The sequence below is a fragment of the Temnothorax longispinosus genome, chromosome 8, assembly GCF_030848805.1.
Source record: "Temnothorax longispinosus isolate EJ_2023e chromosome 8, Tlon_JGU_v1, whole genome shotgun sequence".
NCBI classification, from domain to species: Eukaryota; Metazoa; Arthropoda; class Insecta; order Hymenoptera; family Formicidae; genus Temnothorax; species Temnothorax longispinosus.
This window is the reverse complement of record NC_092365.1, coordinates 13,525,844-13,547,532: the sequence shown is the minus strand read 5'-3', so window position 1 is coordinate 13,547,532 and position 21,689 is coordinate 13,525,844. Positions and strand designations below refer to the sequence as shown.

Genomic DNA, 21,689 nt, shown 5'->3' with positions numbered 1-21,689 from the left:
TCCGAGAGTTCATAAACGCTAGCACGTACGCCATGAAAAATATACAGCCGACCGACGAGTCGATGCTACTCGAAGCCATTCTTTGTACGAAATTTAAAGGGAAGGCTATGACAGATTTCGACACGCGCGATATCCGCGATTTTGATCAATTAAAGCGCGAACTCGAGACAGAATATTTAGGAAAACGCTGCACGACGCACTTGCAGCTGGAATTTAATTCGTTAGCGCAAAAGCCCGGCGAAAGCGCACAAGAATTCGGTAGGCGCGTCGAGAAATTAGCGCGCGAATTGTATGAAGCAATGGAAGAGGGTAAAGGCCACACGCAGGAACAGCAGAAGGCCATCCTCGAAAACATTAAAACTCAAGCGCTGCATAATTTTCAAATCGGATTGCACGATGATATAAAGCTATTAGTAAGAGCACAGCGATACCAAAGCTTACAAGAAGCGATAACCGGCGCCAGCGCGGAGGAAAAGGTTAGAGGCCCCTCCCCGCGTAGCGCGCAAGCAACGGCAAAAAATAAATACCCCACCGCGAATACGCGAGGCGCGGGAAATACCGTAGGACAATGTCACACGTGCGGAAAGAACGGTCATTACGCGCGAGATTGCCGTACGGGCCGACAAGCAAACAGATACGCGTTGCCGAAACCCGAGAAGCCTAGCGGCATTAACACGATAGAGTGTTCATATTGTAAAAAGGCAGGGCATAAGCGCGACGAATGCTGGTCGTTAAACGGGCGACCAAAACCCGAGCGACCGCGCCGAACGAAAACGGAAGCAGTTAAGAAAACGCCCGTGAGTACTGTCAGAAAGACAAGGACACAAGAATCTAGCGAGGAAACATCCTCTCGCAGCAGCAGCGAGGAGGATGAGAAGCCTAAAAGGAATAAGGCGCGCGCCGCCGAGACATATCGTGTTGCACAGATAAGCAAGAAGCACGAGGAAGGCCCGCTAGACTTAGTGACGCTGCCCGTACAGGAGGCAGAGAAAGGAGAAATGGACCTGTTATTAGATTCAGGCGCAACACTCACGTTAATAAAAGTGGGAAATTTGAAAGCGAAAGCGATGGTGAAGGAAGAACGGTTAGCGCTAGTCGGCGTAACCGGACACCAGATTCACACGATAGGGAAGATAAAAGCCACTGTGGATCTCGGAGATAAAAAAATTCGCCACACGATGTACGTGGTGAAAGACAATTTTCCCATGGAATATGAAGGCATTTTAGGAAACGACTTCCTCTCAAAACACAAAGCGGATATTTCAAATTCGAAAAAGCGATTAAAAATCGGCTCAGCTTCCTTTAAGCTCCGACCTTTTCGCAAGGTAAAACTTCCGCCACATAGCGAAACAATCGTGGAAGCCGTCACCGATCATAATCGTGTCGGCATTGTGCGGAGCGGCGAACCCGCCCCAGGGGTCTTTATCGGGCATTGCCTAGTGCAGCCCGTCGAATTTAAATGTCCGATTAGCGTATTGAATGTGACGGACAAGCCCGTGGAGATACTCACTCCACATGTAACTTTAGAAGACCTGCCGCCGCCCGACACCGCGGACGTCCTCTCGTTACGCTCGAGCGACGAGCGCGAGACCATCGCCGAACGACAAAAGAAAGTACGCGAGCAAGTACAGCTCGATCACTTGAACGCCGAAGAGCGAGCAGCCGTAGAACAAATTTGCGATGATTACTTTGATGTGTTCTATATAGACGGCGACCATTTAAGCGCGACTACCGCAATAGAGCACGAGATAAATACCCGGCCAGGTAGCGCGCCCGTGAATGTGAAACCATATCGGTTACCCGAGAAGCATAAGGCCGAAGTGAAAAAGCAAATAGAAAAGATGCTCGAAGACGGCATAATCAGCCCGAGCACGAGTCACTGGAACGCACCGATAATAGTCGTTCTTAAAAAACCGGACGCATCCGGAAAAGTGCAATTTCGCGTGGTTATTGATTTTCGGAAAATGAATGATCTCACCATGGGAGATTCCTTCCCCATGCCGAACATAACCGACATTTTAGACCAATTAGGTAACGCGAAATACTTTACCGTTTTAGATTTGGCTTCGGGGTATCACCAAATCCCCATGCATAAAGACCACAAAGGCAAAACAGCCTTCTCCACTCCGGATGGGCACTTTGAATTTAATCGCATGCCTTTTGGTCTGAAAAACGCACCGGCAGCATTTCAGCGGCTAATGTACGCGGTGCTGGCCGGCCTGCTAGGGCTGAGATGTTTCGTGTATATCGACGACATCGTCATATACGGGGCGACGCTAACGGAACATATCAGAAGAATAATAGACGTGCTACTCAGGCTTCGAAAATACAACTTAAAGTTGAAACCGAGCAAATGTGCATTTCTACGTAAAGAAGTCGTGTACCTGGGTCACGTGATTTCGGAAAAAGGAATCTCACCGGACCCGTCGAAACTAATAGCTGTCAAGGAGTTTCCGACTCCTAAAAAACTGAAAGACATTCAGTCGTTCATAGGCCTAGCCGGGTACTACCGAAAATTCATCGAAAATTTTTCGAAACTAGCCAAGCCACTGACCAAGCTCACTAGGAAAGGAGAAAAATTTATTTGGTCAATAGAGCAGCAAAACGCGTTTGAATTATTAAAGGAAAAATTAACAACCGCGCCGGTGTTAAATTATCCCGACTTTAATAAGGAATTTATCGTGACGACAGACGCGTCAGATTTCGCTATAGGAGCTATCCTCTCACAGGGAGTAGTCGGCCAAGACCGACCGATAGCGTACGCCAGCCGCGTATTATGCAAAGCGGAACAGAATTATAATACGACGGAGAAAGAACTGCTAGCCATCGTGTGGGCAGTCAAGCATTTTCGCCCCTATCTTTATGGCGTTAGATTTAAAATAATAACCGATCACAAACCATTGATCTGGTTATTCAATGTTACCGACCCCGGTTCAAGATTAATTAGATGGAGGCTTAAATTAGAGGAGTATGATTACGAAATCATACACAAGTCAGGGAAGAGCAACCTAAACGCCGACGCATTGAGCCGTAACCCGATAACAGAGGCGTCAGCTGTGCACACGATACAGCAAGAAGAAGAACATGCGCCCCGAGAATACTTGGAGGAGGAAAAGAAACAGATACTATACGAGTATCATGACTCGCCTATCGGAGGGCACCAAGGAGTCACACGCACTTTAGACCGAATCCGACTACAACACGATTGGAAAGGTATAACAAAAGATGTCGAGACTTACATCGGCAGATGCGAATACTGCCAGAAAAATAAACTAAGCAGAAAAACGAAGATGCCAATGGTCATCACGGACACGCCAGAACGACCATTTGAAAAATGCGCTCTCGACATCGTCGGTCCGTTAACAATTACAAATCAAGGAAACAAATACATTCTGACGTTTCAGGATAATTTAACAAAATTTAGTAAGGCGATACCGATTGAAAATCAGGAAGCCAAAACCATCGCCAAAGAATTCGTAACAAAAATTGTGTTAGAACACGGAATTCCGGAGAAAATTCTCACGGATCAGGGCACGAACTTTACGAGCGAAATGTTCAAAAATACGTGCAAATTATTAAAAATTGAGAAGATTCAAACAACGGCGTACCACCCTGAGAGTAACGGCGCACTAGAGAGATCGCATCGCACTCTCGCCGAATACCTGAGACATTATATAAATCAAGACCAAACCGACTGGGACGAATGGCTCCCTTACGCGATGTTTACATATAATACGACGCCACACTCTACTACCGGGTTCACGCCATTTGAACTAGTTTACGGGCACCGACCTGACCTACCAACGGCCTTAACAAAACCGCCGAAATTGACATATTCATATGAAGATTATGCAATAGAACTACGAGAACGGATCCGTGCAGCGAATCAAATCGCGAAAGAAAACACGAAAGATGAAAAAGCAAAATCAAAATTACAATACGATAAAAAAAGCAAAAAGGCAACCTTCAAAGTAGGCGATAAAGTACTACTTTATGACGAAACAATACGACGAGGCCGCTCAAAGAAGCTCGACTCGCAATGGGTAGGACCGTATGTAATTTTGGAAAAGCACAACGACGTAAATTACACAATCAAAATTAAACGGAAGACGCTACGTGTTCACGCGAACCGATTGAAAGCGTTAGTCGAAGAATAAAAAGCACACGGGTAAAAGCAGAAGGAAAAAAAAAAAAAAAAAAAAAGAGAAAAATTTAACAAGTACTCACCTAGTGGTTAAAATTCGTCGAAAACCACGGGTGACCTCCCGCGCTCCCGTGTTCACATTCACAAATACCCGCAGGGGGGACACTTCCTCCCGAATCGCCTCGATATATGAAGGAGGCGGAAGGGCGCGGGAAGCCTGAGCCACCCGCATGTCCTGCTGAATCGCATCCTCATAGGGCGGAGGCGGCGAGTCAGGCGATTCAGGCTCTGCAACCTGGGCTCGAGGAGCTCGAGCTACTTCCAGCCAATACGTGCGTAGGCACGCATCGCACGTCGAAGGCGCGAAATATCTATCGCATCTAAAGCACCTCATTTTTTTTATTTTATTATATGCACTTCACAATTCAAACATTAAGTACCACTCGAAAGGCAGCAGTGGACTAACGCGAAACGCGCTACTTGAAAGAAACGACTCTCGCTGACGGATTAAGTCAGCATAAAGTAAAAGATAAGTAGAATATCTCCAAGAACTTATTCACATTACAGGCTAACTATCATCCTACACCTCGCAAATGAAACAAAATCAGAGCAACTACCATACGAGATGATAACGTTCACTGCCGAGCCCGGCATATATTACGAAAAAATCGAACAACTATTAGTATTAAACGCTATTTTGAATGACCTCACGACAGACATAAACGACATTACAGACTACCTGACTCACGCAAATCACAATATTTTATTAACGCGCGCGCTCCCGATCGAAAAATAATCATAGAACTAAGAGAAGCGACCGCACACATAGACAGGAGATTGAATTTTCCATTCAAAATACAAGCCGAAAAACTGGAATTCTATCCAAAAGTACCTAAATGTAAACGCGTATTAGGATAACTCGAACATATACACTATTCTTCTGTGCCCATTGATAGCGTACCCAACATACGAAATTATAAGAATCACACCTGTACCAATACACAATGACCATAATGTTTTCACACTCCTAGAACCTTCTCACACCCTATTAGGAATAAATCGAGAAAATCACAATTATATAATTCTAAAAGAAAGCGATTTAAATGAATGTACGCGAGATAATACCAAATTCACTTGCGCCCAAAATCTCCCTGTCTATTTTATAACTCCGAATGCGCCGACCGAAGTACAACTCTATGTAAAAACGTCTAGATATATGGAAAGCCGAAAACAGCGTCACATAATTTCAAATGTAACACTCTGGATTGCAGTATCCGAACCGCAGACATGGTTATTTTCCACTCCAAGAACAACCGATAAAGTTTTACCAGGATTACCAGAAAATAAAGTAAAAATAGAAAGAACCGGAAAAATTACATTACGCGACAGTTGCAAACTAAACACACCGGATATGTATTTAGAGACCCAAAACCGAGTATATAATAAAAACGTAAAAATATATTTACCAGAGTTTAATGCAACAGGCTCAGTAGAAAAAAGCATAAACAATAAAGTAGATTCTGATAAAGAAATACATTTAGAACAGATAATCAAAGACCCGACAGAATTAGTAAAATTAAGTATGAGTCTAGAAGAGATAAAAAAAGAAGTAGAAAATAACCAACCAAGCATATTATATACCCTATAGGCTCCACGACCATAATTGTAATAATAATAAGCATCATAATCATAGTCATTTATGTAATAAAGAGAAAAAGGGACCACTAAAAAATTTTTCTTTGTAATACCAACAATAACGTAAGAAATATAAAAAAAAAAAAACTTAGATTGTAACCCCTCAAGGGAAAGAAAAACGCACATAAATAAACGAAAAACTACGTTTTTCTTTTTCCGCGGGGGGAGGGATGTTGCGAGCGCGCAATGATTAGGTAATTCGATAGATAGCGACAGAAGTCGAATATGATTTCCACCGAAACTCCTGACGATTGCATCGGACGAACGATCATCCGATGCAAGTCGACACCGGAACCCGGAGCGCGGATTCCGGAGCGACCGAAATCGCTGACGCGAAGGCCATCGCGAAGCGTCGGCAACGAGAATCCCGCGCTAACTCGGAAGCCCCGAGTTAGCAACAAGACTCGGTCGCAAGACTATAAAAGACCGCCGAATTGGCATGCCAGTCAGTCGGTCGAAGAACAGCTAGCAGTCGCGTCGAAACACCTACGATTTCCTGAAAACGAACCGCAAGGCGGGAACTCAACAAGAAGAGACAACTCGTGTAGAACAAGCCCATTTATTCAATAAAGATATAAATTGGAAATCGGACGTGTTGATTCACTCCTTTCTCGCTCGCAAGCGGAACTCGATCCCCTTAGCCGATACCCGGCTAACACCGCTGAGAAATACTTTTTGCCATTTAATTAAGTTAGCATGCGTCAGAGCAACCGGATTGTCCATTGCGTTCCACCTTGAATTTTTTTTACAGTCGTTTATTAGGATTGCCCTACTTTTAAAAATTGAGCGCTTTTAAATGTATTTATTATTAAACTACCGATATCGATATATTATTAGTAATTTAATATTAAAACTTGACAGAGTGACGTAAACTAATTCGCTCATAGTATTATAACAAAGTATTATGCGTTCAAATTCTCGAAAGCTAGCTTCTTTACTATGCTCTCTCTTTATGTCGATCGATTCAGATAAAAATCTCCGAAGTCTTTCTTTCTCTCGCGATATTCCTAGAGTAAAACTGTACAAAAACTCTACGAAAGTGGCGATATTTTTCACGGATCTGGTTCGAGTCTCGGCTCTTGAGAAAGGTGCGCATGTAGAAAGAGTACGCCAACATAGTTTATCCTGCTAAATGGTTATCAATTCTCTATAAGTTCTGTATTGTTTACACATAAATTATAGAATATCTAAACGTTTCTTTTTTTTCGATGTCCTGTGAAATTGTACAATAGAGTTACAAATAAAGATAAAGCCACACTTTACGTATAATCTGATTCAGTCTTTGCTAATGTTACATAATAACGTGCGAAAGAATTAACAGTTAGACTATTTAAGAGGATATTTAAGAATTTTAATTAATAGCGCTTTCGACTGGGCCGGGTTTGCTCGCTCCGAGAGCGATTAATGACGTCATTTCGGTAAATCGAACAATGTTATTGCTCGATTTGCTGAAGTGACGTCGATAATCGCTCTCGGAGCGAGCAAACCCGGCCCAGTCGAAACGCTATAAGATACTGGAAGCATAAAACTGTTTAGCTAGCTTTACACAAGATATTGGTCTTCTTCTTTATGAAATCGTCAAATTATGATTATGATACATTTCTACATTATCACCAGCATCGAATCTAATCTTATTTATCGTGATACTCTTGAGAAACTGTTAATCCATTGTCTTAACTCGATCGCGGCGCAGAACTGCGTCCAACAATATTGTTCCTCTCCCTCCAATCGATTCCCGTAAAAGCTGTCTACATACATATTGAACAGTCGGATACAACGACGGCGGATTAGTCTGAAATTAAGCACACGTTAACAATCACTTTTCTTGCTAAAATCACAATTCTCTTTTCAATCGCATACCTTGATTATGACATAGACCAGCACGGGAGTCAGGAGAGATCAAGAGATTCATGATAGTAGTCGCGCAACGAAATACACACTGCAACTTATCCCTAGGAGTCTTATACGCCGATATCGCAGCCAATTCAGCCTGCGCCCATGACCAGGGGCATTCGTAATGATAAACTTTTGATATGCGTAGGTCCCTGTGATTTGGAGTTACGACCTTTGCCAACTTATTGATGTGACCGTGAAAAAGCTGGTCCCTATATACATCTCCATCTTCATTTAGATAAAGCGCATTGTGGTATACCCGTGCCATGACGGTTCTTTCCACCATGACTCTCGCCAAATCTAACTGGTTGGCGCTTGCCGCTGAAAGTAAGAAGAAGAAGTAAGTTCAGACGTCTCTGAGCACTCCGCTAAGATCAATTGCGAGATAAATAATTATATTCATGTACATTGCCAAATCGGATCGTTGTCCATTTCCACGTGGACCTTCCCTAGAAAATTATCCACGAGATCCTGTTTCTCGTCAGCTAGCGTAAGCTTTTTAAACTCTTCGCAGAAACGCAGGAAGAAAGCCTTCTTTTTTCCAAAAATACCCTCACACAAACGGATACAAGATGATTATTGATAGCATCCCGATCGCACTTAACTCGCACGCATAATCTGAAAAATATTATTATTAAACGGTTAACATCTTACATTTACTTATACATTACATACAAAGATGATATTTATATATAAACAGTACCTATCTAAGTGAGCTAATGTCGACAACAATCCCTGACGACATCTGATTAAATATGCGATATAAGGAGATCGCTTTTGATAATCCTCTCAAAGTGATTTGAAGAGCTTTCTACATCCATCGTCATTAAATAGACGCACGCAACGTAAAGTTTCATGAAGATGAGCTAGTTAGACTTAGCTAACTAAGACTTAGCTCAGCTTTAGTTTTGCCGTTTGCTATGACAGAACCCTCCTGCTGATGTTCCCCATCAAGCCTCACGTTCTCTTCCTCCGCCTGAGTCTCCATTCGCACGAAGATCACGTTGATCATCTGCGTGAGAGTCGCACAGGCTGTTGTTTGATTCACTAGGTTGCGCGACGACAAGTAAACGTTGTAAACAGTACGAATTGTTAACAGTACCGTACCCTCGTATACCTCCACATGCTGGCTTGTCATTACAGTCAACAGAGCTTTAATAATCTGCAGCTGCACACTCTCATCGGTCTGTAGACCGGTGAAGCAACCGCAAATTGTCTCGACAATGCGCACAATCAGCAGCTTGTTAGACTCCGTTGAATCAGGCACATTGCCAGTGAGCAGTGAGATGGCTATATGCGATTAACTTCTGCAGGCAGTCCAGTGCTGTGTCACCACAATCCGTAGTGACTAGCTCTGACATGCTGACTTAAATGGCAAGAAGTACTTCTCAGCGGTAATGACATTTGAGTCGCTCTTAATTGGGCTGTGGCCCAATTAAGGGCGTTTGAGATAACCTCTTCACCTTGCACAGCTGGTGTACATCTTTGATCTCGTTACGGAGGTCCTCTGCAAGATGGAAATATGAGTGACAAACTTAATTAGCAACTATCGCTTATAGCTACAGGCTTATTAGCCTGTATATTTATTTATTTCAGTATAAAATAATTTTTAAAACGTTCATATTAATTCTGATTGCAGACGGACCTTCGGGAACACTAGCGCCTTCTTCTTTTAACATGAATAACTAAAAATCTATAATTCGGCTAATTACCGAGTTTATAAATATTTAATTAAAATTATCTGGGTGACTTACAAACCTTTTTAATCACACTTCATAACTCTTCATACAAAATACAAACGATTCCGTATAAAAACTTTTATTAATTTATCTATTTCGGCTAAATGCATGGTGTAAAAATAATTAATTAATTACAATTAAACGAATGACTCACAAACCTTTTCAATTGCACTTCAAAAGTCTTCATACGAAATACAAACGATTTCATATGGTAGATTCTTTCCCGGACATTCATTTCCGGTCAAATACATACGAATTAATAGTGCAATGTAACCAAATATGATGAGTGCAGTGCACTGAGACGGAAGGCATTGATTGAATGCGTTGCACTGGAAACGTTTGCACTCAGTGTACACTAGTGTACACTAGTGCAAGCGCCCGAATTCGCTATTAGATCACGCGATCCCCGGATGGGATCGTTCTAGAAGGTTTCCGTGGTCTACGCGCAACGCAGTCCGAGAACCTTCTACCGTCGTCACCAATTCACCAGGTTTTCACTGTAATCCGATCTTCGACGCCGTTGGCGCCGACCCGTGCGCACCTCTTCGGAGATGCCCCCGATGACGATTCAGGGCGAATTCCCCGTGAAAGACGTCCGGGTGAACTTGTCATCGCCGGCCGTTGACGCCGACCCCCTGGACGCGTCTCTGGGATGCCCACGACGCCTCTCCGGGCAGTTGTTCCTGACGAAAGTGCTCGTCGGTTGCACCTGGTAGTCGGGCGATGGCGCCGACCTTATAGGCGGATGTCCCAGGTCCCCCTAAGATGATTTTTAACTTTTGTTTTCGGGGAAAATGTTCCTCCCGAAAACTTTGTCTGCCGATGGCGCCGACCCCCTGGAAAGGTGTCCCAGGTGCTCGGGAAATGGCCCGGGACCTTTGTTCCCGTAGCCGATGTTCTGACTCGGGGAAAATGATCTGCCGACGACGCCGACTATATTGGCGTGTCTACTAGGTCCTATTCGTTACTCTCAAGGCCTTTGTTCTCGAGGAAGATGCGCAAAATGGGAACCCGTGATCTGCCGACGACACCGACCCCATAGGCGTGTCTCCTAGGTCCTGTTAGCTACCCTTAGAACCTTTGTTCTCGAGGAAGAGGCGCCTTTCGTAAGTTTCGCTCCGCCGACAATTTCGACGGATTTCCCTATGGATGTGTGTACCAGGTCCGGCTGATGGTCCTCCGGCCCTCTGATCCTGGAGATTGTCGCGGTTTACCGCTTACGCACACCAACTATCGCGCCGACTTTGGTGCGCGAAACTAAATTTATTTAAGTGGCGAACCGTCAAAATAAAAGTCCTCTATGATCGGCGGTGTGTCAAATTGATGTCTTAACCTACTTTGGCCATGAGGCCGAACACGCAGTTTAAACTAACCTTATGATCTAACGTGGCCATACGGGCCTTACGCGCATCTTATTTCTAACTAGCCTATATAGCCCAGTAAAATGACTCGAAATTTGTCGATTTCGAGGAAATAATACTGACTAGGCTGAAACTTTGTAAACAGGCTTGTTTTAGGGTACTATTTAACATATTAAAAGTCCCCACGTGTAGACGCTACGTTGCGGGGAGGGGAGGGTCCAAAAGGTCCCAAAAATCAGTTTTTCGCAAATAACTCGGAAAATATCAACTTTACGAAAATTTATGTAGATATAAAAATTGTAGCTTACAAAATTCCGCACAATTTCGTTTTTTATTCAAGTCTGTACGACCAAGTAGAGCAGAGATAGAATTATTTTTAAAATTTGAAGGAATTAATACTGACTGGGCTGAAACTTTGTAAACAGGCTTGTTTTAGGGTACTATTTAACATATAAAAGTCCCTATGTGTAGACGCTACGTTACGGGCAGAGGAAGGTCCAAAAGGTCCAAAATATAAAAAAAAAACCAGTTTTTCGCAAATAACTCAAAAAATATCAACTTTACGGAAATTTATGTAGATATAAAAATTGTAGCTTACAAAATTCCGCACAATTTCGTTTTTTATTCAAGTCTGTACGACCAAATAGAGCAGAGATAAAATTTTTTAAACACCGGTAGTTTTGCGACGCAACAAAAACCCGTACACGCGTCGCGCATTTTTCACTAATATCTCGAAAATGGACTTTCAAATAGAGGCTAACGCGTACGCGCGTCGCGCATTTTTCGCTGATATCTCGAAAATGGACTCTCGAGTCAAGGCAAAACTACCGGTGTTTAAAAAATTCTATCTCTGCTCCATTTGATCGTACAGATTTGAATAAAAAACGAAATTGTGTGGAATTTTGTAAGCTACAATTTTTATATTTACATAAATTTTTGTAAAGTCGATATTTTCCGAGTTATTTGCAAAAAACTGATTTTTGGAATCTTTTGGACCCTCCCCTCCCCGCAACGTAGCGCCTACACGTGGGGACTTTTAATATGTTGAATAGTACCCTAAAACAAGTCTGTTTACAAAGTTTCAGTCCAGTCAGTATTATTTCCTCAAAATTTTGTCATTTTACTGGGCTATATATATATAATCCGACGGCGAAACCAAAAAGAGAATAACTTTATTGGCGCTGAGCGCTACGAACATTTGAATTAAAAAGAAAACGAAACGAAGAACTGAAAATAGCGTTTACAGCGCGCGCCTTGCTGCCTCAGAATTATACGTCCGTCTCGCTTGCCCTAGCCGCGAGGTTGCCACGTTTTGTCGTCCGCTTCGCTATCTCCGGATGGGCTCTCGAAGTCGTCCGAAGGTTGATCCTCCGGACCTATGGGAAAGTCATAGCTCAACGCGGCTATGACCTCGTTCATAAGCGGCAGTGGCGTGGGATTTAAGATCGGCATATTGAGTGCCGACATCATTGGCACTGGCGGTAGTGCTGGGAGCGCCGCCTCCTGGAGCGCACTGGAACTCGCCTGTTGCTCTCCTGGCGGGGTTGCCGTTTGGGTCGCCTGAATAAGTCGGACTTGTGGCTCCGATAAACGGCGGAGTACCACTCGGGGGGGGGGGGGGGAACGCGTCATCAAACGGCGCGGCGACCGCGAAGAATGCGGTCGCAACTGCACCGTGGGTGATGCGCTCAGTCCTAAAACGGACCATATCTCGAAAATTAAAAGTCTGCCCATCTTGAGCCTGGAATCATTTTAAAGGGAAAAAATCGTACTTTTTTTTAGATTTTTTAGAAGAAAATCGAAGGTGCCCAAATTTGAGAAAAAACAATTTTTTATCTTTACCTTCAAAAATCTTAAGTAAATTTTGAGTAAAAAAAAAATTGATTTTATAGCATTAAAGGACATAAAAAGACCTTTCAAAATCACACCTTGTTTTTTAAAATTGGAGTAGTTTACTGGCATTTATCGGCGTTTGAAGTTCGACGCAACGGCCCAAATGATAAAAAATCCAAGCCCCTGTAAGTAGAAAACCCATTGGACAGAGGTAAAAAAATTTGGGCAATAATTTTAGTTCCGATCGGACTACAATTTGTGCAAATTTCAGCATGATCGGAAAACTTTGAAGGGGTGGATCAGTTCATAAATAATGCCCCATATATAAACTTTCTTTTATAATATTTTGTGAAAGAATTTCAATAGGGTAGCTGTAATCAAATATTTCAGTAAACTAAATAGTTAAATACTAATTTTTCCAAATATTAAAATAGTATAAGCTTATATATGTATAATGAAGTAGTCCTTGACATATAATACAAAAATATTTATTGTCTCTTACAAATAATAGTACAAAATACAGTAGTTATAAGTTGAACGCAAAATAGCTTTTAAATGTCAAATACTGAAATAAAATATTTGCCATCAATATGATAATTGCATGTTCTTATGTTTAGTGACTTTGAAATCTTTATTACACGTAAATCTGTCAGACTATTTTCGCACGCAGGTAATAAAATCTCATATGCTTTGAAATGCATATCTAAACCTAAAGTAACGCAATTCAATTGATTCTAAAAATTTCGAAATGAGAAGAAGAAAATAACTAACCTTGTTTTAAATCATTTAAAATACTGCAAACAAATGGAATTTTTTGATCTGAAGCTGTATGAATTTCATAGACGTCCCATTGAATCAAGTACCAAAAGTTCTCACACTTTTTTGGATAGTACGCATTGAAAGTTATAAATATTTTGAAAAGTACATCAATGGCCTTCAAAACAGATGGCATTTTGTACATAATTTTATCGATCCGCAGGTATATTTTTTCGATCGAAGTTACTTCGGGTTCAATAACAATGGCAAAAGGCTGCATTGTGAGATTCATCTGGGACATCTTATTTTGTTTATTAATACACATCTGTTCAATATCTCCAAATATCTGAAAAAAAAACATCAAATTGCATTTTACTAACATAAAAAGTAATCAATTATTACAATTCGCTTTTAAATTTAAATATTAGATATAACAAATACATATTGCCGAACTAATTTACCTTGCAATGCACAAGAATGCCATCTCGACTTTCAGAAATTGTAGGTGCACGGGGGGGTATGAGGCGCTCCCCGGATTTGCGATTGGTCGACAAATTTTCTCGAAGGACCAGAGGGCCCGTGCCCTCGCGAAAGTGAATAAAGCGAAGCAAGCAAACGAATATCAAAAAAATGCGAGGCGACTCACCGTGTCGTTGCCCGGCGCCTCCTGGGTGTCGACGTCGTCCTCCCGTTGGCGAGATCTCTGGCGTGCAAGGCGAAAGCATGCAACAGTCCGGTATAGCAAGCAGGCACGGACCGGCAGGTATAGCAAGCAGGCACAGATAGGCAGGATAGCAAGCAGTCACAGATAGGCAGGATATCAAGCGATTAGGCCTTCGTGGTCTGCGATGGGCGACCGAGCACTCCAAGTTTGCACATGCGAAACGGTAACGTGTGAGCTTCACGACGTTCGACTGATGAGTCCCTCTCTTCCGTTCTCCGGCTCGCGCACCTGCGAAGTACGGCGCGAGCGAGTACCGAATTTTTCTCATAATTGGGGATGCCACCCGTGGGCGGGCAGCACGAGTCGGGTGAGTCGCGCGAATATCGACAAGTGTACCAATCGCGATCCACCGACGTTTCGCTAATAGGCGCGATAATTTAACCCGGTATAACTGATCAATACAAGAACCGTACAATTAACAATGTGAAACGACAACACGAAATCAATCCTATCATTAACTACTATTTACACTATGATACACGGCGGTGCGCCAAACAGTAGGTTTCCACACTCTTCTCCGACCATCGGTTTTGGTACTAACTTTCGTTGATTTAGGAGCTAAGAGAGCTAATGATATCCAAATCTGAAGAATCGTTTTACTGTCTGTAAAGTTATTAATATTAAATATTTAAAAACATGTAATCACAATCAACAAATAAATATGAAAAAAGACCAAAAAAAGATATAAATTAAATATTTACTTAAATCCAAAGATTGTGACTCCATAAGAATCTCATTAAGTTGATCTCATGTTGAAAGGTTTTTTTTTTAAAGTTTGTACAATTTTTCAAAATGCGAGTTCAATGATACAATCAATTTATCTCTGCATTGTGGATATTTTCTCTCAAAATCTCTTTCGATCTGTAAATGTGTAAAGAAATGTTCATCACCTGTTATGGCCGTGTATCACACAAGCGGTTCGCGTTGGCGTTGGCGTTAGCTGCTGCGTCTCGACCAATCAGAGAGTAGCGGTTGACATTGGCGGCTGGCGGCTCCAGAAAAGCCACCCGTCTATTTTTCTCAACGCCAACGGCGACCAATCACAGTCTGATCAGCTCACGTGACCATATCAACAAGAAGTGATCATGTCTCCCAAAATAAAGTCTTTGTCAATTGACGTGGAAATGAAAATGATCCAGGAGATTGAAAGTCGTCCTGTTTTGTGGGATGTCACCTCCTCGATTTATAAACGTGCCGATTTAAAACCGGCGGGATGGGCAGAAGTTGCCGATGCTCTCAAAATTCCATTAATTTATCGGTAAGTTTTTATAAAAATTTATTGCAATTGTTTAAAAAAAGGAAAGTTATCAATTTCACTACCATGTGTTACTATGCTCAGCTCAGAACAATGACAATAAGTGGGATTGAGAAGTGGGGTTATGTTCTCTCCATTGTGTTGATCATTATTGATGTATGAAGTTTTTATTTACAGCTGAAATTGTTGCAAAGCGCTGGAAAAATATGAAGGAGACTTTTATGAAAAACTTGGCAAAATTCAAAGAATGCAAGAACAAGAACAGTGGAAATGGTGCTGATGACGGATTTCAGCCTACTTGGTATCTTTACAAACGCCTATTGTTTTTGATGAAGACTTGCGCGCAGGCAGAATCTGAATCAAATTTACCAAATCCGCCCCTGTCTGCTACTAGCAGCGATACTGATTTAGCTTTCCACAATATTTATTACGATGAAAATGTTCGGGTGAGTACAAGTACAGGTCACCAATTCATCTTCATTTCAGATGTGCAGTTTCCAAAATATAATTCTTTTCATTTCTTATTTATTAGAAATTTATGATGCTGCCTGAAGATACTTCAAATGCCACTAACTCTAATAAGAGCCTTTGGTAGTTCCTGTGATGTACCTCTACTGGTTTCACCTGGATCATAATATCACCATTAATCCGTCCCGACACCACCACTCAGACCAGCCTCAGCACCCATCAACAATGGGACAACAGCAAAACGTCCATGTGAGGAAGATCATTTTTTTAGTAAAAGAGGCTCTGGTAAGACGTCAGCAACGCTCCTTGAGGGCGCTGTGAAAGCTATAGAAAAAATTGCATCTGAACAAAATTAGATGCTTTTTGTTCATTTATTGCTGTCAGACTTTGCAATATAAAAGCAGAGGAGACTCGTAAACAGTGTGAAAACGAGATACTTGGAGTTTTGACAAAGTACTGATTGCAGCTACTGTATCTAAAGCCAAATATAAAATCTTTATTTTCTTAATTTTAAAAGAAGACATTTTTTTTAATTTTAAGTTTTGCTCTTAAAGGTGACTCTTAAATGTTACTAACATTTCTAATGCTATAAATTCTAGTTTTACTTTATGCAGTTTTTTTTAAATCATTTGTGTTTAGTTTGCATGCAGATAATATTTGTTTTTGTGTTACTAAGTTTCTGAAGATCTTGACAAAGTACTAATTACAGCAAATCTATCTCGAACAAAATATGAAAGTTTGTGTTAAATTGTACAAGTCTCTTTTTTTTTTTAAATTTCTTGGCTGTTAATGCTCTAGTATTACTTTATTTTATTGTGGTGTCAGTTAAGCCATCAAGTTTAGGCTTTTATCCACGGGATGCAGGACTGTGATATTTAATAGATCTTACTGCTTCAGTTTTAAGAAATATTTTTTAGTTGGTGCATCAGTATTGAAATTACTAAATAATGTAATAAAAAGTAAAAAAAGATGTATCTGTGATATAAATGTATGTATACATATAAATATATGTAGTTGTAATAAAAAGATGATTGAAAAGTATGTATTGACTTCTCAAGTGTCTATTGCCTTGTTACAATATATTTACTCAGTTATATGTGAAATTTGTTTGACAGTAATCAATAACAACAATATGTTATTCAGTATATATCACTTCAGTTATATTTCCAAAAAATAATGACTTTAGTTACGTACAGGCTATTACATTACATCTTCAGAAGTAGAAAATCTGAACTAATGACAAGTAATAATCAGTTTCTATCTTAACCTTTGTTGTGCACACTTTTAGACACCAGCGTATTTTCAAATGCGTTTTTCTAATACGTACAATGCGGATCGGGACCTGTGCTGCCATCTACCTGTAGTCTAGGAATAACACTTCAAGATCCTATACATAGTTTTGCCCGCCCGGCTTTAGTCTGCTTTTGGCAGTGGTGAGAAGTTGAAAAACGCGTGATTTCATAGCAATATAAATATACTTTTTTCAACTCCGCTGTAAACTAATATTTTTTCTTGAAAGTGTAGTATTTCAAGAAAGTAATCCCGCAAAAATTATTAAAAAATATTAAAAATTGAATTTTTTATTCATTTTTAAGTGAAAAGTCCATTTTTCGGTTTCTTTAGTTAACAGATCATTTATAATTTTTTTATGTTGCAAAATATTAATGAAACCTATTAGACCTTATTTTGGAAGCTTTGAACAATAGCCAGCAATTTTGTTTGAGTCAAAATAACGAATTGTACGTCTGTAATAAACGTTTAAAAGTGACTGGGGTCTAATTGTGCCCTTGTGCACAATACGTAATTTTGAAGAGGTGTGCACAACAAAGGTTAAACACTAATCATTCGGTTCTGCCAAGGCACTGCTCCTACACCACTGAAGTAAGCACACCATTCGTCTCTAAAGTTAATGCGTCATTGGCATAACGATTTTCTCCAAGATTACCAAGAGGTAAAAATTCTTGAGGGGCAGGTTCTTGACGCCACTCTCCAGGTCTAATCCATCCAATAACCTCATCTTCATGGTCTACCATGACAGGAGGAGTATACAGTGCACGCCCAATAGTGTCACTACGCAACAAGTTATGTGAACACAATCATATGCTTGTCTCAAAGATTAAGCCATGCATGTCTCAGTGCATGCCGAATTAAGTTGAAACCACGAATGGTTCATTAAATCAGTTATGGTTCATTAGATTGTACCCACATTTACTTGGATAACTGTGGTAATTCTAGAGCTAATACATGCAAAACAGAGTACTTTTGAACTCTTTCTTCAAAGTTCTTTTCAACTTTCCCTCACGGTACTTGTTCACTATCAGTCTCGTGGTTGTATTTAGCCTTAGATGGAGTTTACCACCCGCTTAGAGAGCTGCACTCTCAAGCAACCCGACTCTAAGGAGAGATCCTCCCGAGACGCGCACCGATCGCTACGGGCCTGGCACCCTCTGCGGGTAAGTGGCCCTATTCAAGATGGACTTGGACGCGGCGCGACACCTCGGGATAACCGGACTCTCCCAAACTAGCCATGACTATGTCATGTGCATCATCTGGATCGTAGCGCATTGGAGAACGAAAAATTTGAAATCTGTTTGCCATAACTCCAACGGCATTTTCTGCAACGCCTTGCTCGAGACAACCTGAAAGTAAAGACAAAATTACTAAATAACTCCATTCAGTTCATTCACATTACAGAGTTTCGACACTAAGCTTACCTATAGTTGAATATTCGCCGATCTTTCTTGCCTCGGAGTTGTTCTTTGGGATATGAGATTAATATTCTTTTAGTTAACATAAATCCCTCGTCACCCACAATAACAAATGAAAATGGTTTTTGTATGCGAAAAAGAGGTGCTGGTGGGGGAACATTTATTGTATTTTCTTCTAAATGCCACTTCAGTGAGCATTTGTTCCTGTTAAGGATTTTGTTGAGAGAAAGGGATCGGAGAGCTGGAATTAACGACGCGTATTTTTGACAAACTTTCTTTATTGCAAAAATAGCACTTGAGAATTAACGCGACTATCACTCTCTCGAGTCGACGGTTAAGAGACGGAAGCAAGCAGGCTTCCCGGCGCTTTCGCTAAAGACCCGAGTTCCTCCGAAGACACCCGAACGATCACGTGCTCGACCGCTAGCTTGTCGCTAATGCTACCCGGACGGTGGCGCACCCCTTTCCTCGCGGCTCTTATCCTTACTATAGACGCGATAAACTATCTGCCTCAATACTACCGCCGTTTGAGCGTTGTTCGTATACTGAAGCTACGTTAATTAAATTGCATAGCTTCCTGAATCTCTCTTTTGGCAGTGCTTTTATTAGGATGTCGGCACGCTGTAACTCCGATGGGACATACGTTACCACTATCTCGTGGCTTTCGAACTTTTCGCGTATGTAGTGGTAGCGTATGTCTATGTGTTTAGTACGCTTATGAAAAACTGGGTTTTTCACTAAGCGTATCGCACTTTGATTGTCTATATACAGTTTTAATTCGCGATCGCGAGAATACCCGAGATCGCCGACTAGTTTTCTTAACCAAATAGCCTCTTTAGTGGCTGTCGCAGCCGCCACATATTCTGATTCGGTTGTGCTAAGCACGACTAGTTTTTGTCTTTGAGTTGACCACGACACTGGTCCGTTTGACATAAAAAATATATAACCCGTTGTTGACCTGCGCGTCTCTATGTCGTTTGCGTAATCCGCGTCCGAAAAGCCTACCAGCTCGCTACCGCCGCTTTTATACTCTATACCGAAATCTTTTGTTCCTTTAAGATACGCATAAATGCGCTTAACTGCTCGCCAATGCTCGACACTATGATTGTTTAGAAATTTGCTCACCAAATTTACCGCGAATGCTATATCGGGGCGAGACACTGCTGCTAGGAAAACCAAGGACCCGACCGCCTCTCTATAAGGCACGATACTTGACATCACGTCGTTCTCTTCGACCGGATTCAGAATCACGTGCGGATCAGCTGGTATGCTTATCGGTTTTGCATCACACATTCCGAATTTTTGTAAAATTCTTTCTACATACGAGCTTTGATGAATCGTGAGAGTTTTTCTCTCCCTATCACGTTCTATTTGTACTCCAACAAAGGAGTTTGAATCGCCAATTTTTATTGCAAATACTTCCCGTAATTGACTCGATATAAACTTTAACGTTGATTTAGATTTTGCTGCGACGAGTCCGTCGTCTACAAATAGCGCTATAAAAACCGTTTCACCGTTAATTTGTCCTATGAAGATGCATTGGTCCGCCTCATTGCACTTTAAATCAAAACGGCTCAAGAACTCAAGGAACTTCTCGTTCCAGCACCGAGGTGCTTGTTTGAGGCCGTACAAGGATTTATTTAATTTGCACACCACTTCCTTCGGATCACCATTGATCTTCAGTCCTTCGGGAACTTCCATATAGATGTCCTCCTTCAATTCGCCATATAGGAAAGCTGTCTGGACATCAAACTGCAGCAGCTCGAGGTCCTTCTCGGCCACAGCTGCCAGCAGTACACGAAGTGAGTCGTATCGCACGACCGGTGCAAACGTCTCTGTGTAGTCCACCCCTTCTTTCTGCAGGAACCCTCGGGCGACCAATCTTGCCTTGAATCGTTGTTTTCCAACTTCCGTTGAATCATCTTTGAGCTTAAACACCCACTTGGAATCGATCGTTTTTATTCCAGGTGTTCGGGGCACGATAGACCAAGTGTTGTTAGTCTCGTGCGCTTTCAACTCCTCTTGTATAGCACGCACCCACTGCGCGGCGTCAGTGCTATGAGTTGCTTCTTCGTACGACTTTGGCGTAATGTACTCGGCAAGGTCGGCTTCATATTTGTACCTTGTCGGTGGACGAAGTGACTCCCGATCCCTCAGGGCCCGTTGCGGAGTCTCGACGATCATGGGTTGCCTTCCTTCCTTTTCAATCTGATCTTTACGATCATTTTTGCCAACCTCTTGTACTGCATTTCCTCTTCCTTCTGGTTCAGCATCGCGCTGCTGAGCTGCCTCCTCGACGTCGCGTTCTGGAGCTTCTTCTTTCACCGGTTCTAGCACTAGCCAGTCTGCCTCATCTTTCTCGACGTTCTCTACCTTACCGATTCGCTCATTGAAGGTTGCATCTCTTGTTACACTCACTTTCTTTGTTGCCGGATCATAGACTCGATAATTGGTAGAGTCGTTCTCGTAACCGACTAACAGCATCTTTTTACCGCGTAAGTCGAATTTCTTTGTAAATTCTTTAGGAGTGTGAACGTATGCCACGGAGCCGAATATCCTCAGATGACTCATCGTTGGTTTCTTTCCAACCCACTTCTCGTAAGGCGTAGACTCACCACCCGATGATACAGTTCGATTTAGCACGTACACAGCAGTGTTGACCGCTTCAGCCCACAAGGTTAATGGTAAGCTCTTCGCGTGTATCATTGTACGCGCGCTCTCGACAATGGTTCGGTTATCCCTTTCTGCTCGGCCATTTTGCTGCGGGGTATATGGCGCAGTATTCTCCTTCTTAATGCCACGAGCCTCAAGATATTCGTCCATGAGCTTATTGCAGAATTCTCTCCCGTTGTCCGATCGCAGGACCTTCATATTGCGACCAAACTTGTTGGACACCAACTTTTCGAATATTTTGAATCGCTCAAAAACATCAGACTTGTGTCTCAAGAAAAACACGTGACGGTACCCCGTCGCGTCGTCTTTAAAAGTCAAGAAAAATCTTGCACCTCCTGGTGTCTCGACGTGTCTCACGTATCGCACGCTTGTTTACATGGCCGAGTCTTTCGTGCCACACTCGTAGATTGTACGCTGCTACAGTAGTTAGTATAGGCCGA

The 21,689-nt window shown here is 41.9% G+C and overlaps 2 protein-coding genes and 1 long non-coding RNA gene across 4 annotated transcripts in view; 2 read left to right on the top strand and 1 right to left on the bottom strand.

The window, feature by feature from the left end:
- LOC139817307 (uncharacterized) overlaps positions 1-21,689 on the top strand; it is a 234,041-nt gene that overhangs the window by 115,177 nt on the left and 97,175 nt on the right. The window lies entirely within an intron of this gene.
- Positions 7,901-8,980, bottom strand: LOC139817311 (uncharacterized). Its single transcript, XR_011733190.1, has 3 exons — positions 8,436-8,980; positions 8,140-8,350; positions 7,901-8,053 (listed from the first exon to the last, which is right to left on the bottom strand). It is a non-coding gene; the product is annotated as an uncharacterized lncRNA (long non-coding RNA).
- On the top strand, positions 13,426-16,809 carry LOC139817777 (uncharacterized). The gene is made up of 4 exons (XM_071786078.1): positions 13,426-15,403; positions 15,445-15,448; positions 15,565-15,846; positions 15,933-16,809. Exons 1-4 carry the CDS (start codon positions 15,231-15,233, stop codon positions 15,993-15,995), a joined length of 522 nt encoding a protein of 173 aa, XP_071642179.1. The 5' UTR covers positions 13,426-15,230; the 3' UTR covers positions 15,996-16,809.